Source organism: Podarcis cretensis (assembly GCF_951804945.1).
Source record: "Podarcis cretensis genome assembly, chromosome: 5".
NCBI classification, from domain to species: domain Eukaryota; kingdom Metazoa; phylum Chordata; class Lepidosauria; order Squamata; family Lacertidae; genus Podarcis; species Podarcis cretensis.
The window spans coordinates 67,421,077-67,438,445 of record NC_137174.1 but is presented as its reverse complement, the minus strand read 5'-3'; the positions used below and the strand labels follow the sequence as shown (position 1 = coordinate 67,438,445).

General features: G+C 44.4%; 1 protein-coding gene across 7 annotated transcripts in view; it reads right to left on the bottom strand.

Annotated features, from left to right (window-relative positions):
- Window positions 1–1,469: 1,469 nt before the first annotated feature.
- OTOS (otospiralin) overlaps window positions 1,470–17,369 on the bottom strand; it is a 28,164-nt gene continuing 12,264 nt past the window's right edge. The window contains exons 1-4 of one of the 7 annotated variants that reach the window (XM_079975954.1): window positions 8,495–8,528; window positions 4,160–4,253; window positions 3,849–3,875; window positions 1,470–2,395 (exon numbers count right to left, since the gene is read on the bottom strand). In XM_079975954.1, coding sequence (XP_079832080.1) covers window positions 2,211–2,395; window positions 3,849–3,875; window positions 4,160–4,217 — 270 coding nt within the window. In that variant the 5' untranslated portion in view covers window positions 4,218–4,253; window positions 8,495–8,528 and the 3' untranslated portion in view covers window positions 1,470–2,210. Of the gene's footprint in view, window positions 2,396–3,848; window positions 3,876–4,159; window positions 4,254–4,484; window positions 5,578–8,494; window positions 8,529–17,369 lie in introns of those variants that run through there. The other 6 variants (XM_079975955.1, XM_079975953.1, XM_079975956.1 and 3 more) reach the window with 6 other exon arrangements.

The following is a 17,369-nucleotide window of genomic DNA, read 5'->3' as shown; positions in this document are numbered from 1 at the left end:
AATGAGGCCAAACTTAGATTCACAAAATGTTTAGGGGTATGCGTACCCCCAGATAAAAAGCACTGATATTAGGAATTGTATTATGAATTGGTATTGTTATAATGAGGCTATTATTGGAATGTAATTGAAAACTAATAAAAATTGTTATAAAAAAGAATCATAGAATTGGAAGGGACCACGAGGGTCTTCCATTCTGACCCCCCGGCGATACAGGACTCTTTGTCCCCACCCCTCAAGCTGGGCTCGAACTCACAACCCTGAGATTAATAAGAGGCCCATTGTCCTCCAACTGAGCTATCCAGAGGGTTTTAGAATTTTACTGTTGAAAAGCTTTAAAAAGATTCAAAGGAGGTAGACAAAGGCGTGAAAAAATGCCAGTGTGGTTGCTTTAAAAAATAAAAATAAATCACTCAGCCCACCTTGTGGGGAACAGAGTGGCAGGGAGTTGAGGGGATTGTCCAGGATGGCATGGGGTCCCCAGATGCCACTTTGTCCAGGGCACCTCAGACCTGGAAGCATCACTGCCTACTGCTATTCCTCAGAAGCTGCTTTATACCCGGAAACTACAACTACTCCAGAATGCGGCAGCTAGACTGGTGACTGGGGGCGGCCACCGAGACCACATAACACCGGTCTTGAAAGACCTACATTGGCTCCCAATACGTTTCCGAGCACAATTCAAAGTGTTGGTGTTGACCTTTAAAGCCCTAAATGGCCTTGGTCCAGTATACATGAAGGAGCGTCTCCACCCCCATCATTCTACCCGGACACTGAGGTCTAGCGCTGAGGGCCTTCTGGCTGTTCCCTCATTGCGAGAAGCAAAGCTACAGAGAACTAGGCAGAGGGCCTTCTCGGTAGTGGCGCCCTCCCTATGGAACGCCTTCCCATCAGATGTCAAAGCGATAAACAACTACCTGACATTCAGAAGACATCTGAAGGCAGCCCTGTTCAGGGAAGTTTTTAATGTGTGACATTTTAGTGTATTTTTGGTCTCTGTGGAAGCCACCCAGAGTGGCTGGGGAAACCCAGCCACATGGGCGGGGTACAAATAATAAATTATTATTATTATTATTATTATTATTATTATTATTATTATTCTGAAATCAGACCATTGGTTCATCTAGCTCAGTACTGTCCACACTGCCTGGCAGTGGATCTCAAGGGTTTTAAGAATGAGGCCTTCCCAGCCGTACCAAAGTCATGGGAGGTTGTTGGAGGCAAAACGTGCTCTACCACTGAGCCAAGTCTTTCTGATCCTGGAAGCAGTATGTAGTCATCAAAACTAGTAGCCATGGACAGACTTATCTTCTACAAATTAGTCTAATCTCCTTTAAAAACAGTTTTAGCCATCATATCTTGTCGTAGCAGCTTCTATACTTTAACCATGCACTGTGTGACAACCAATTCTTTTTATCTGTCCTAAATCTCCAACTTCATTGGATGACACCTGGATCTAGCATTAGTTTTTTTTCTAAACTAAAAGGATTCAGTTTCTCATAGCACTAATCTTAGTTGCTCTTTTCAAACTCTGCAACATCCTTTTTGAGAGTCTGTTTCCTGAACCATAGGTAAAAAGGTACCCCTGACTGTTAGGTCCAGTCACGGACGACTCTGAGGTTGCGTGCTCATCTCGCTCTATAGGCCGAGGGAGCCGGTGTTTGTCTGCAGACAGCTTCCGGGTCATGTGGCCAGCATGACTAAGCGGCTTCTGGCAAACCAGAGCAGTGCACGGAAATACCATTTACCTTCCTGCCAGAGTGGTACCTATTTATCTGCCTGCACTTGGTGTGCTTTTGAAGTGCTATGTGGGCAGGAGCTGGGACCAAACAACAGGAGCTCACCCCATCGCGGGGATTTGAACTGCCAACCTTCTGATTGGCAAGCCCTAGGCTCAGTGGTTTAGAACCATACTGTGTTCCTAATCATAGACGCATGCAATGTCATCACACAGATTTATAGAACTATGGATATATGGGGCTCTAGAGAAAACAGCATTAGAATCAAATAATTCTTTATTCTGCTTGCAAAAAAGGTAAATAGTAAGTATATATAGTCTAGTTAAAAACAGGCCACACTAAGATTAACATTAGAAGTACCAGGAACAGAAGTTACGTATTTGATATAAAAGAAGCAGTGGAATAACACAGTTGTTAGAAAAGCAATTCTGGTGATCCGTTGGTATTGGAAATTGTTGGGAATCGCCAAGTGAGTTAGTGCTCATGATCTGGGACATGATATCCAAGAGTACTTCCAAGAGGTTGATGAGCAAAGAAGGTCCTGGCCATCTCATTGATTCTATGGTATGCTCCTAAGATCCGGAAGTATTCCACATATGCCCAGAAATCGTTGGTCGTGAAAGGCCAGTAGGGCATGTTTGCAGGCTGTCTGTAGGGGTCTAAAACAAAATATGCATGAGGTTCTTTCCCCCTTCCCCCCGATAACCAAGACATTTAGGATTGAAGACTCATGCTACCTAAACAAATACATTTTAGTCGCATTCCCTGAATGGGGCTAGTGCTACCCTTTAGCACAGTTGCCTTAATAAACAGTATGCTGCTCGCATCTGTTTCCCAACGTATTTATTCAAAGTATTTTAAGCTGCTGTTTAGAGCTATGCCCTCATGAAGCGAGTGAGAGAGAAGGTACAACAGGAAAACAGTCGCTGCAGAACGGATTTGCTGATTAGTTAGTATGAGAAGTTGCCCTGACATCACAAGCTATATGTGGCATCCATTAAAGGTAGCCATGGAGATGAAGGAAGGTCTTCAGGGCCCACTACCATATTGGTCCAAAGATTAGCTGCCTTTGAATATTGGCCACAGATATCTTTAAAAGAAATCAAAATAGGCCCTAAATCTCTGGCACCATCCAGTGCTTTTTACAATTTAAAGAGAACGTGGAACCTCTAGTGTTTTTTCTCACCAGGCAACTAGCACCACCTGTTGAGAAGGCTGGGTGATCCTTTTACCAAAACTATGAAGTTAATGGAAATTCCATGCAGTTTCCAAGGTCTCCTCTTAAATCGCAGCTTCTTTATGTATAAAAGTGCTACCAGAGGCCACACTCCAGTTTTATACACACCAGGTTGGGGTGGAGGGAGTGTTTCTGCTACATGAATATGCTTCTCATTGTGTTGAATGTTGCTTTTCTCCTCCTCCTGATTGCAGCAAATGTTTGGGGAGATTGAAAGAAAAAGCAACCAGACCCCGAAACATTGAAATATGAAGTCATAGAATCCATGGTGGGCCTTTGAAGCATGGTATATAAATCCAAATAACCCTAGGAGAAGAGAGTGAATAGTGCTACATAATACTTAAATTTCAAGTTCAGCTGGATGCGGCCATATAATTTAGCTTTAATCAACACTGTGCTGCCAATTTGATTAATGTGCTCTGGCCAGGGGAATCAATGGCCATCTGTCTGACTGCAACTGGTTCCATGGAGACCCAATTCCGGGATGCAAAGTTCTAGCTTCAGAAACTAGATGGAGGCAGCACTGTTTCACATCTGCAACTCCGGATTCAGGAGTGGTGCAGCCATCCTAAATGTTATTAATTCAGTATCATTGCAGATTGTGCTATTTCATATGGTGATTTACATTCTGCCTTGCGAACAGTTTCTTAAAAAGGAAAACCTTTATGTGTGTTTGTAATTTTGGCATTTGCAGGTTTTAGTTCCTGTTCCTACTAAATGTTGAATTGATGTTTTCTTGGGGGTGTCTGATGCGGCTCAGTTTCTTTCAAATCTCTGACATTTGATCAAACTTCACATTTGCAAGAATTCCCATTTTTAGACAAACTAGAGATGGGATTGAGCGAGACAACCACAAACAAACAAAATCCCTTTACCTTCTTCATCCTCGATCGGTCTGGCACCTGTAATTAGGGAAGAAATTCATCATCAGCCACTCGGTGAAAAGTCACAGTTTTACAAAGAGCTGCTGCTCCGTCACCACAAAACTAATAAGCAGCTAAGTTTCTGGTTTTCAAAATACTGTAATAAAAGAATAGTATGTTTCAGCTCTCACTACACATCGGGAAATTAAACATTCATTATATTTGAATGCTGTATCATATTCCAAGCATATTGCAATGAAGAAAGTAACTGATTGGGGGGGGGGGGGGTTTGAAACAATATATATCTATTGCAATAAAGTTACCTGTTTGTGTGTTCACCAAAATGCAGAAGCAAACTATGACCACAAAGATTAACTTCATCTTTCCTGCAAGGAATATTTGTGTCTGAAGTTTAGCCTATATGAATAATAATAATAATAATAATAATAATAATAATAATAATAATATCAAAATATAGAAAGGCTCAACCTACATATTTTCTTTCTGCATAAAATACACCTTTTTGTCTTATGAACAGAACACAACCCATTACATTATTAATTGCAAAACTTTTTTATTTACAAAGTACAATGCTGCTCTTTTGTTAAGCCCCCTGCAAACATCTACATTTTGCATGAAATTTGATACCTTGGAAACCACTTACTATTGGGGTTGGTTTTAACTTCAGAAATTACCTTCCCTTCTTTCTTTTAAATCAGCGGACGTTTGTAGCTTTGAGTCAGCCGCAAAATCCTGAATGAGCTTCTATTGCTGCAAAATAGCAGTACTGTTTTGAAGAGGCTGGAGGACTGTTTGTAAGGGAAGGAACGTCACTCACACAGCACACCAATCTGACTCTTTCATCCTAATCTTGAGATGTTTACAGTGTGCTGCTAATATGAATTGGGTGGCAGAATATCAGTGGTGCAAAACAGCAAATCTTGGAATTCTTTTATTTTTTGCCATTTCACTTGTATGGAATCCAGGATCCAACTTCAGTCATCTTTAATATATTGTTGCGTAATCTAGTGTACCATACCTGGTGTTAAGTGCTGTGTGTATGACTCTGCTGAGTGGACAGAAAATCTCAGAGTTAATTTTTAGGACAGCCAGATAATTCAGTTTCAGTCATAGTACTTGAATTTAAAGTAGTTTGTTCCTACTGAAGCACATAAGGTTAATGCCCTAATCTTAAACTCCTGTGGTAGCATGTCTGCCTTGGTTGTCTGAGGTAAGTCATAAATCATCTTAAATCCTAGCAGTATTTAATGGTGTTCTGGATTGGATTGCCTGACATTCCAGTTTATTCTCTGTAAGAGTAGATCTTTTCAACCAGAAGGCTTTAATGATGATGATGATGATGATACTGGCAGCAGGAATTGCTTTTGAGTTAAGTGATTATAACTTTCATTTTTTCACCACTATTTCAGGAGTGGGGGAACAGTTGGAACATGCTGTTCTGTGCTGTTTAAGCTGCTAAAGGTGCCTCGTGGATTTTAGTCTACAGCAAAAAAAGCTAAGAGGGAAATTGAATTCCGAGGCATTTTGCTGCTTCTACAAAGACAGCTTAGAAAGTGCTGCAGATTTGTTGGTTCGCTTCACAACGATTCTATTGAAAGATGCAGAGGACCTACTTAACCCCAGTAAAATTAGCAAAAATGTATAGAACAAGTACCAATATATGTTGGAAATGTAAAGGAAAAGAAGGTAAATGGAATTGTAATGCAACAAAAAAATTCTGGGAAATGATATATAATGAAATGAAAAAAATGTTTAAAATAACCTTTGCTAAAAAAACCAGAAGCTTTTTATTAGGAATTATAGGTACCACGATCCCAAAGATCAGAGGAAACTGGTCACATATGCTACAATGGCCGCTCGGATGCTACTAGCCCAGAGACGGAAGGAAGAGGAAACCCCGACCAAAGAAGAATGGCAAATCAAGCTGATGGACAATGCCGAAAGTCAGCATGGTGCATCAGTGGAGCCAACTGCTACTGATCCTGCCTACTTTTGCCACATCTTCTACCCACCACCCAACCCCCAGACTGAAAAAGGTTCTCTGCTCCTGATTTAGGTGGCAGTTTGTGTCTTAAATATGCAGGTCACTAAGTGGGCCATTATCTGCTGTGGTTTGTTAAACCTTCCAAGAACCTTCAAAGCCAATAGCTCTGTCCAGCAGTACCTCAGGTTAAGAACTTAATTCGTTCTGGAGGTCCGTTCTTAATCTGAAACTGTTCTTAACCTGAGGTACCACTTTAGCTAATGGCGCCTCCCGCTGCCACCGCACGATTTCTGTTCTCATCCTGAAGCAAAGTTCTTAACCCGAGGTACTATTTCTGGGTTAGCAGAGTCTGTAGCCTGAAGCGTCTGTAACCTGAAACGTCTGTAACCCGAGGTACCACTGTACTGCCCATTCCATGGAAGCTGTCATGTAAAGCTCAAGATATACAACAGCATTGTTCCTCACAGCTCTTCATACCTTCCTTACACTCCTTCTTAACAAAGGAAGAAAATTGCCTCCAGGGGTTTGATCAGAACTGCATCCTATTATCCTGAAAGATTTATATTAGTCACCACTCTTGTTCCAAGCATTAGAGCAAGCCATGGTTGTTCATTTTCATAAGCTGAAAGAAAATATGCCTCCATCTGAGCCAATGATTGCTGGTCAATGATTGCTGACCAAGTTTCAACACAACATGCAGCCCTAAGTAATTTTCCCTTCACTTCTCAAACAATTCATGCAGCCTGACAAAAAGCATCTGCAACTGAGGCACCTGCTACGGAACACTGGGACCGAATTAGCATTGTAGTCTGTAGTTCTCATTAACCAGCATATCCCAGAATGAATTCCCAGCAGTGTAGGACACAGGAGCTAGTCAAGCACCAAGGCGTATCACTTAATCTTATATCCACCTATTTGCCATCTAAGGGAAAGGTTCTCCCCGCTCCCCACAAACATAACATACTGAAAGTATAACAGAAATGCAATTTAGTAATGCTCCCCACAATTAACTTTTTAGTGACAACTAAAGTGAAGTACTTAATATTGTGTATAAATGATTCTGGATGCATGAAATAGTTATGTAATCCACACTATAATTTATTTTTCAGATAGGTATATTTTACATCAGTATGCACTGGTGGCAAGAAAATGTGATGTGGAAAGTGTCTGGATCTTTAAGTTTTATCTCACCTTATTTGGCATTGCTTGCCTTTGTAACTCTCTGTTGAGTTACGTCTGTTACAACAGCCAACTACTGTATGTAGTTAAGTACTTAATTCGTTCCGGAGGTCTGTTCTTAACCTGAAACTGTTCTTAACCTGAAGCACCACTTTAGCTAATGGGGCCTCCTGCTGCCGCCATGCCGCTGGAGCATGATTTCTGTTCTCATCCTGAAGCAAAGTTCTTAACCCGAGGTACTATTTCTGGGTTAGCAGAGTCTGTAACCTGAAGCATATGTAACCCGAGGTACCACGGTAACAGGTGAATGGTTACTATCTACCCAGAAAAACATCCACTGTGTTGTGGATGCACATCGAGCAGATTCATAGAATCATAGAATCATAGAGTTGGAAGAGACCACAAGGGCCATCGAGTCCAACCCCCTGCCAAGCAGGAAACACCAATTCAAGGCAGTTTACAACCGCGGCCGTTTTCAGTGGATTCTGCTGCCTTTGCTTGTTGGCCATCAGGACTGTAGCAAAACGCCTTCCACAATCCTGGGAAAGGTAGTTTGTTATGGGTGCTGGAAATTCTAACTCTGTGAGAAGCAAACTACAGTTCCCAGGATTATTTGGTAGAAACAATTTGCTTTAAATGGGATGTGACAATCAACAGCCTCTTGACTTATTCTTTGCCCTTTCTTTGTCAAGGAGGGTTACTCAAGGCATGCTCCAATTTCAGACCGAGTTTTCCAGTCCCAATGGAACCAGAACATGGGTGGAAAAGCACAATGACGTCACCTGCTGAGTAACTCTAGATGTGACAGGGAAAGGGAAAGGAGGGGACATGAGGCTGATGCTAGGTGATTGCTCCCCATCTGCCAAAACATCTGGCTCCATGTTGGTTCCCATATAACCAAGGAGTTGTTGGGTGCAATGTTTTCCTTCCTTTTCCTTTTGTAGTAGAACAATTGTTTCAGGGCCTGTGCATCCATGAAGTGGTATAGTTGAATATAAAAGAGGGAAGATTCAGCTTCTTCTTTTTTATCATCTTTATTCATTTAAAATACAATTTAAAATGCAATCATACAATAAAGGTAAGTACAACAGAGTTAAGCACAAAAAAGAAGAAAGAAGAAAAAAGAAAAGAAGGACAAAAAAGAGTTTAACAGTAGCAAGAAAATGTCAATTGAAAAAGAAAGCCAAATATTTATACAACATAATGTCTTATCCAATAAAGTCTTCTATAAAAAAACTTCCAATCGTTTTCATTATACTTTTTCTATTGTCTTGATTTTATATTTCAGCTTCATCATGTATAGTGTTCATGAATGCACACATCAGTTCCAGTTCGAAAAAGTGTATTAGTAGCCTACATACGATTGACAGGCTTTAGGTAAAGAGAGTCTGAGAAGTTATAAATAAAGTTGTATAGGTAAACGCAAACCACAACAAAAACAGGAGACAAGGGATGAGTGAAAAATGGCTCTTACATAGAACAATTGATCAGTTTTATTTTGCTTCTTCATTCTGAACCTCTTGAGCAGAAGCCTCAACTCGGCTTTTTGCTTGCTTGGCAAGGATATATGTAAATTCCTCACTAGGCATGCCAAATCAAATTCCACACTGGTTGGAGCCTGTCCAGACAGTACCTTCTGTACTTTCCTGTACCCTCTAGCACTTTCAATATGCTGAAAGCACACACGCTTGCTTGTCTCCCAAGGATCATCTGGAGAAAGCAGCAGTGGTGAGGTGTCTTGCTCACAATCCATACAGTGGACAATGTCCCTATATCACAATGCCACTACCGAACTGACCTTCAGGAGGGGGGGGGTTGCGTGCTCACGTCCACACCCACACTCCCGCGGGGCTGACGCCAGCCTCGCGGGAAGCTGGGATTCCCTTAATTTACATTCCCCGCAGCGCCAGCCAATCGGCTGGCGTCGGGGGCGGGCCGCTCAAAAGCCACTTAAGGTCGGGGCGACGCTGGCTCGCCCCTTTTCTCCGCTTCAGCAGCTGCGGTTTCCCACCCACTTGCCCTTTAGGTTTGTCCTTGACTTTGCTATGGGCTTCGGCTGGTCGCCGCAAGGGGCCTGGTAGGAATTTTTCCATTTGGCTAATTGGCTGAAATTTTGAAGCCACTTGGTTTTTTCGCCTACCTCGTAGCAAAACGTCACAACTCCTTGGTTTTGGCGGTTAGGCATTGGCCGGGGTATTGTCATGCAAATGAGATGGGGGGGGGAGGAATGCCATCACCTCCCCCAAGGCTTGAAGGGTAGTTCGTTAAAGGACTCCGAGGGGCGTCGCCTCGTCCGAAACCTACGGAGGCTAGGGCCTAAAGCGCGCCCCCGAGCGGTAACCCCTTGGGGAGCGCCCAGGGATATGCATCTTGGGTGGCTCCCCTTGTTGGTGCTTAACCCTTCCCGGTTAGACCGGATAGTCTTTTAGGGCCAATGCCTAAAGCCAATACCCCTCTTACCTGTAATCAATAAAGTTGTGGCCATTTTCGCCCATTAACCTAAATTCTTGTGTCCAGTGTCTTTATTTATTCTACCTGTGGGGGGGCGGGAATAGCCACGCAATGTGTATTGTCCCACGACCCAGTAAGGATAGGAAATTCCAGGGAAACACAAGCCAGGCAATGCAGCGATCATGGTCTCATGCAGACACTGAAGCATTCAATAGCACAGCATCCGCTGAAAGAACTTAGTATTCCCCCTCCTGGTATCACCTACAAAGCAGTTTCTTTGTTTAAAAGTTTACTTATAAATATTTCAGCTCCATTAGCTGAGAAGCACATTAATCTGCACGATGCAATGAACTGGGCTCAGTTATGCAGTTGCAAATTTGTAAAAGCAGAGTAAAAAAACAGAGAAGACATTGCAATCGCACAGGAGAACAGGAGCGATATATTCACCAATGAAGCCCTTGGGAGATGTCTTATTCTGATGATTAGATTGTGAGCCCATCCTTTCAAATGGCTCAGAGAAGGCAGCGGAGTCTGAGGGAGAGAGAGAGAATGAGAAAAATTCCAAGCCACTTATAAAATAACTGCAATACAACATGATCAACATGCGTCAACATGATCAATATAATCTGAAAATTGCTAAAAATCAGTTCTTTTGTAATGAGCCATGTTTGGGTTTGGGTCTGGGCTTTGGGGCAGGGAGAAGGTGGATTGGTATGTAGAATGTTGAGGGTAGGTGATGGGAGTCTGGGATGATAGTCAGGATGGTAGTATTTGTGAGATGACAGCTGGAATAGGGAAATAATAATAATAATAATAATAATAATAATAATAATAATAATAATTTATTATTTATACCCCGCCCATCTGGCTGGGCCTCCCCAGCCACTCTGGGCGGCTTACATAAAAACCAAAAATACAGTAAAATATCACACGTTAAAAACTTCCCAGAACAGGGCTGCCTTAAGATGTCTTCTGAATGTCAGGTAGTTGTTTATCACTTTGACATCTGCTGGAAGGGCGTTCCACAGGGCAGGCGCCACTACCGAGAAGGCCCTCTGCCTGGTTCCCTGTAGCTTTGCTTCTCGCAATGAGAGAACCGCCAGAAGGCCCTCGGCGCTGGACCTCAGCGTCCGGGCAGAATGATGGGGGTGGAGACGCTCCTTCAGGTATACTGGACCGAGGCCGTTTAGGGCTTTAAAGGTCAGCACCAACACTTTGAATTGTGCTCGGAAACATACTGGGAGCCAATGTAGGTCTTTCAAGACCGGTGTTATATGGTCTCGGCGGCCGCTCCCAGTCACCAGTCTAGCTGCCTCATTCTGGATTAGTTGTAGTTTCCGAGTCATCTTCAAAGGTAGCCCCACGTAGAGTGCATTGCAGTAGTCCAAGCGGGAGATAACCAGAGCATGCATCACTCTGGCGAGACAGTCCGCAGGCAGATAGTGTCTCAGCCTACGTACCAGATGGAGCTGGTAAACAGCTGCCCTGGACACAGATTTGACCTGTGCTTCCATGGACAGCTGTGAGTCCAAAATGACTCCCAGGCTGCGCACCTAGTCCTTCAGGGGCACAGTTACCCCATTCAGGACCAGGGAATCCTCCACACCTGCCCGCCTCCTGTCCCCCAAAAACAGTACTTCTGTCTTGTCAGGATTCAACCTCAATCTGTTAGCCGCCATCCATCCTCCAACCACCTCCAGACACTCACACAGGACCTTCACCGCCTTCACTGGTTCTGATTTAAAAGAGAGGTAGAGCTGGGTATCATCCGCATACTGATGAACACCCAGCCCAAACCTCCTGATGATCTCTCCCAGCGGCTGCATGTAGATGTTGAAAAGCATGGGGGAGAGGACAGAACCCTGAGGCACCCCACAAGTGAGAGCCCAGGGGTCTGAACACTCATCCCCCACCACCACTTTCTGAACACGGCCCAGGAGGAAGGAGCGGAACCACTGTATGACAGTGCCCCCAGCTCCCAGCCCCTCAAGACGGTCCAGAAGGATGTTATGGTCGATGGTATCAAACGCCGCTGAGAGATCCAGCAGAACTAGGAAACAGCTCTCACCTTTGTCCCTAGCCCGCCGGAGATCATCAACCAGCGCGACCAAGGCAGTTTCAGTCCCATGATGAGGCCTGAATCCTGACTGGAAGGGATCCAAATGGTCCGCTTCTTCCAGACGTGCCTGGAGTTGTTCGGCAATTGCTCGCTCAATCACCTTGCCCAAGAATGGAAGATTTGAGACTGGGCGATAGTTGGCCATCGTGGCCGCATCTAAAGATGGTTTTTTAAGAAGCGGTTTAATAACCGCCTCTTTCAGCGGGTCTGGGAAGGCTCCCTCACGGAGGGAAGCATTCACCACCCCACGAAGCCCATTGCCCAGTCCTTCCCGGCTAGCTTTTATAAGCCAGAATGGGCAAGGATCCAGGAGACAGGTGGTTGGTTTCACTCATCCAAGCAGCCTGTCCACATCCTTGGAGGTAACAGATTGGAATTGATCCCACACAACTTGACTAGACAGGACTCTAGCACTCTCCCGCCCCGGTCCTGCTCCCACGGTGGAGTCTACTTCTTCCCGAATCTGAGCTATTTTATCTGCAAAAAACTTTGCAAAATCATTGCAAAAGGGAAGAGAGTGGAGGATAGAGGGTCAGCCCAGCACATTTTGCTGCCAAAGATGGAGCAAGGGATTCCTCCCCGCCCCTCACCAACACCGCTCAAGGGATATAGCATCCACAGCTGAGTTATTTTGGCACCTGAGAATTGAGCAATTCTTTGCTCAATTCATTGCACAATTGTTCGATTTTTATATTTTTTAATCGTTTTATATTATCCTATTGATAATTTTCCAATATGGCTGAAGCTGAGACATGCCCTAGAATTTATTGATGAGTGTATGGGCCCATAACCCCCCTTTTTAAAAAACAGCAAGGAAGTAACTAAATAAATATTCTTAAATGTGTTGGGAAAATAGGGTTGGCACGCATTGCTTAATCATCTGTACAAGCTAAAAGATCCACATAATCATGCACATCCAGAATCAGGGAGTAACTCTATATACAAACAGCTGGTGTAAAGCAGGACAGTGTAAATTAATCCCAGGTGAAGTTACACCAGATCCAGATTCTGTTCAGAAGCGGAGCTACTGCTGTCTAAGCTAGCCTGGCCCTAAGCCTGGCAGAGGGAAAACAAGCTTTTTAAATAGTTGTTACACCAACCTTTCTGCCAGCTTAATTTGTGCTGGGTTGCTGCATCACACACCGAAACTCAACTGGCTAAGGATTCAGCCTGGGTTCCCCACTCCCTGGTCCTGCCACACCCCCAGAAAGCCCCCTTTTCAGGGCTTTCATCAGCCTAAAATCCACCAGGCTCAGTTCAGCCTGAGATACACCGGTGTATCTCTCCTTCCTCATCTCAACTGGGATCCAGCAGCTGAGCCAAGCCCAGATGATTGCTGATTGTTACTATTTTGATGTGGCAACCTGATCTGGAGCTAGAAGTGTAATCGCAGCCCTCAAGATAAATCCAGGCAACTCATCATCTGAAAAATCCAATGCTGCTGCTTTAGATGTTTGTGATTCTTCCTGCACGGAAAGTACTTTGGTGGTGCATGCCGTATTTTGTTTCGAAATGTCTCAACACATGAGTTTTATGTCTTTCCCCTGCCCATCAGTGTTTTCCCTGCAGAATGATCATGATGGCTGAAGCAGATTGGTGCCTATTTTAAAAAATCACCACTTTTGTAGGGCAAGAGATGGTCATAAACCTCAAATGTTTTATGCTGTCTGCAAGCGCCACCTACTGCATAACTTGTGAAAAGAATGGCTATGAACTTGGCAGAAGACTGCTGTAACCCTGATGGCACTTTTGCTCAAGTTCTGTTTTGTGCTGTGTGACCAACATCCTATTGTATCTCCAAAGAAGTATTGTACACCCAGCCACCATACTCCCCCCACTCTTTACATACTTTCACTCTGCTTCATCTTCAAATTGAACCACCATGATGGTGGTGGCTATAAATAGCCATTTTGAACATGCTATTGCCACATCCAAGGGACGTGGGTGGCGCTGTGAGTTAAACCATAGAGCCTAGGACTTGCCAATCAGAAGGTTGGCGGTTCAAATCCACGTGACGGGGTGAGCTCCCGTTGCACGGTCCCTGCTCCTGCCAACCTAGCAGTTTGAAAGCACGTCAAAGTGCAAGTAGATAAATAGGTACCACTCCAGTGGGAAGGTAAACGGTGTTTCCGTGTGCTGCTCTGATTTGCCAGAAGTGGCTTAGTCATGCTGGCCACATGACCCGGAAGCTGTATGCCAGCTTCCTTGGCCAATAAAGCGAGATGAGCGCCTCAACCCTAGAGTCGGTCAGGACTGGACCTAAGGTGCCCCAATGATATTCTTGACAAGGTGCCCCATGATATTCTTGTAAAGAAGCTGGTAAAATGCGGACTTGACTATCCTACCACTCAGTGGATTTGTAACTGGCTGACTGACCGAACCCAAAGGGTGCTCATCAATGGTTCCTCTTCATCCTGGAGAAGAGTGACTAGTGGGGTGCCACAGGGTTCTGTCTTGGGCCCGGTCTTATTCAACATCTTTATCAACGACTTGGATGATGGACTCAAGGGCATTCTGATCAAATTTGCAGATGACACCAAACTGGGAGGGGTGGCTAACACCCCAGAGGACAGGATCACACTTCAAAACGACCTTGACAGATTAGAGAACTGGGCCAAAACAAACAGGATGAATTTTAACAGCGAGAAATGCAAAGTATTGCACTTGGGCAAAAAAAAATGAGAGGCACAAATACAAGATGGGTGACACCTGGCTTGAGAGCAGTACATGTGAAAAGGATCTAGGAGTCTTGGTTGACCACAAACTTGACATGAGCCAACAGTGTGACGCGGCAGCTTAAAAAGCCAATGCAATTCTGGGCTGCATCAATAGGAGTATAGCATCTAGATCAAGGGAAGTAATAGTGCCACTGTATTCTGCTCTGGTCAGACCTCACCTGGAGTACTGTGTCCAGTTCTGGGCACCACAGTTCAAGAAGGACACTGACAAACTGGAACGTGTCCAGAGGAGGGCAACCAAAATGGTCAAAGGCCTGGAAACGATGCCTTATGAGGAACGGCTAAGGGAGCTGGGCATGTTTAGCCTGGGGAAGAGGAGGTTAAGGGGTGATATGATAGCCATGTTCAAATATATAAAAGGATGTCACATAGAGGAGGGAGAAAGGTTGTTTTCTGCTGCTCCAGAGAAGCGGACACGGAGCAATGGTTCCAAACTACAAGAAAAAAGATTCCACCTAAACATTAGGAAGAACTTCCTGACAGTAAGAGCTGTTCGACAGTGGAATTTGCTGCCAAGGAATGTGGTGGAGTCTCCTTCTTTGGAGGTCTTTAAGCAGAGGCTTGACAACCATATGTCAGGAGTGCTCTGATGGTGTTTCCTGCTTGGCAGGGGGTTGGACTCGATGGCCCTTGTGGTCTCTTCCAACTCTATGATTCTATGATTCTAATGGTCAGGGGTCCCTTTACCTTTACTTATTGCCACATCCTAGCAGACTTGTCAGTGTCAGCTCCCAACAGAGCCTACCTGGTTGAGCCCTGAAGCATCTGTGATGCCTAATCTATTTTGCCTGTTACTCTTTGGCATCCAGGGGACAATAGGAGGATTAAAAAGTGCTAAAACAATGTGAGTAGTGTATTCTAGCTCTGGGGAAAGTAGCCTTCAATAAACCAATGGCAGGTTTCTTGTCTTAAATTTTGCCTGCACCGCTAGCAGATTGTGATCATCCTTCCTGTAAATCAAGACTGCACTCCCTTCAGCTTGTAAATCCTTGCTTCAAATTGCTGTTTCATTGCAGCAATTCTCTTTACCTTAAAACCATAACAAATCTGCTTAAATATCTCTAATAACTCCCTGGAAAGTACCTGGATGTTTGACAAAAGAAATCCATCTTTGGTTTAGAGAGATAGCATACCGTTTGCTTGCCGATCGAAAGGTTGGCGGTTCGAATACCTGCGGCGGGGTGCGCTCCCGCTGCTCGGTCCCAGCGCCTGCCAACCTAGCAGTTCGAAAGCACCTCCGGGTGCAAGTAGATAAATAGGGACCGCTTACCAGCGTTTCCGTGTGCGGCTCTGGCTCTGGCTCTGGCTCTGGCCAGAGCAGCGATGTCACGCTGGCCACGTGACCCGGAAGTGTCTCCGGACAGCGCTGGCCCCTGGCCTCTTAAGTGAGATGGGCGCACAACCCCAGAGTCTGTCAAGACTGGCCCATACGGGCAGGGGTACCTTTACCTTTACCTTTATACCCTCTACGGTACCCAGTCGTAGAGTTCTTGGTACATAACAGAAAGTGGAAAAGGCTTGATAGTGTTGAATTTTCCTCCAGTAAGCTTGAGCAGACATTGCTAGTAAACAAAGCTGGTTAACACCAAGTTTTTATGAGAAATGTTACGATTAGGGACTGAGAACACACTGCTAAGTTCCCAGAGCACTATTGCAGATGGACACCAGCCTGCAACTGTAGCCTCTAAAGAATCACATGGTGTGAGTACATAACCTGGTTCCTTCCCATCTGGAAGTCACCATCACTAGAGGAGGATGGGATGCAGCCACACAGAAGCAAGTCCAATGCCATTCTTGTGATGGGAGATGGGAGACCCAATCAACATGTAGTGAGGAATGGAGACAGGGAGTATGGTCCTCTTCCCTTCTCCATGTTGTCCATCTGAGTAGGAATACATATATAAGGTTGGGTCCTGTCTAAGTTACTTGAACACAGACTTTATTGAAATCAGTGTGACAAGTTAGTCTTCTTGATGATTTACCTTATATCCCATTACATTCAAGGAGAACTAAGTTCAACTAATTTACTCTGGATCCAGCCCATAGACCAACATGAGAACAGGCCTTCTCTGCCGTGGCTCCCCGTCTGTGGAATGCTCTCACCAGGGAAGTTCACCTGGCGCCTTCACTATACACCTTTAGGCACCACCAGACAAAAATGTTCCTTTTTAACCAGGCCTTTGCCTGACTTGATCCTATACCCTTTTTAAAATGCTGGCTCTTTGGGTTTTTTTTATTGGGTTGTTTTTGTTTTGATTTTATGTACTTGATATATTATGTGAACCACCCTGAGACCTTCGGGTATAGGGCAGTATATATATATATATATATATATATATATATATATATATATATATGAGACCAGGGTTGGGCAATTTGCAGCCCGCAGACTAATTTTGTGCAGGTGGCAAGAAAAGAAAAATCAGGCGATAGAGGGAGAAAGATGTCCCACCTATCATTGGTTCTGAATTCCATCCACTGCCTGTATGTGGCCCCCAACAGAAAAAAGCTTGTCCACCTGTTATGTACTGAGCTGAATCCTAGAACAATAGGATCCAGAATGCAGCAGTCTGATTGGTCTGCAGGAGCCACCCAATCCACCTCCAGGTGGAAGTGAATCAGTGACCTGATTGGCTTGCAGGAGCAGCCAATCTGGCTCCTGGATGAAGTGAATCTGCAACCTGATTAGGCTACAGGAGCAGCCAGGAATTAGCCAATCACGCGGGGCCCATTGTGTAAATAATGTATATATAGCTAAACGTTTTGGAGAAAGTTTCATTCATTGCTACTATGAGCTGAATAAACAGCATGAAATTCACACCGACTCCGAGTATATTTCACCACCTCAGCATAGAAATATGTCGTAAGCAGCAAAGGAAGATGGGATGCTTTTGTCCTTATACAAGTTTTGCAACCATCAGTTTCTACCAGTACCCTGAGTTTTTCGCAACTGCTTGTGTTTTCCTTCTACCCTGAACAGCATGGCAAAATGTCTAAGAGGATAGCCACTAGACAGATGTCAAGGCGGGAGTCGGGAGCAA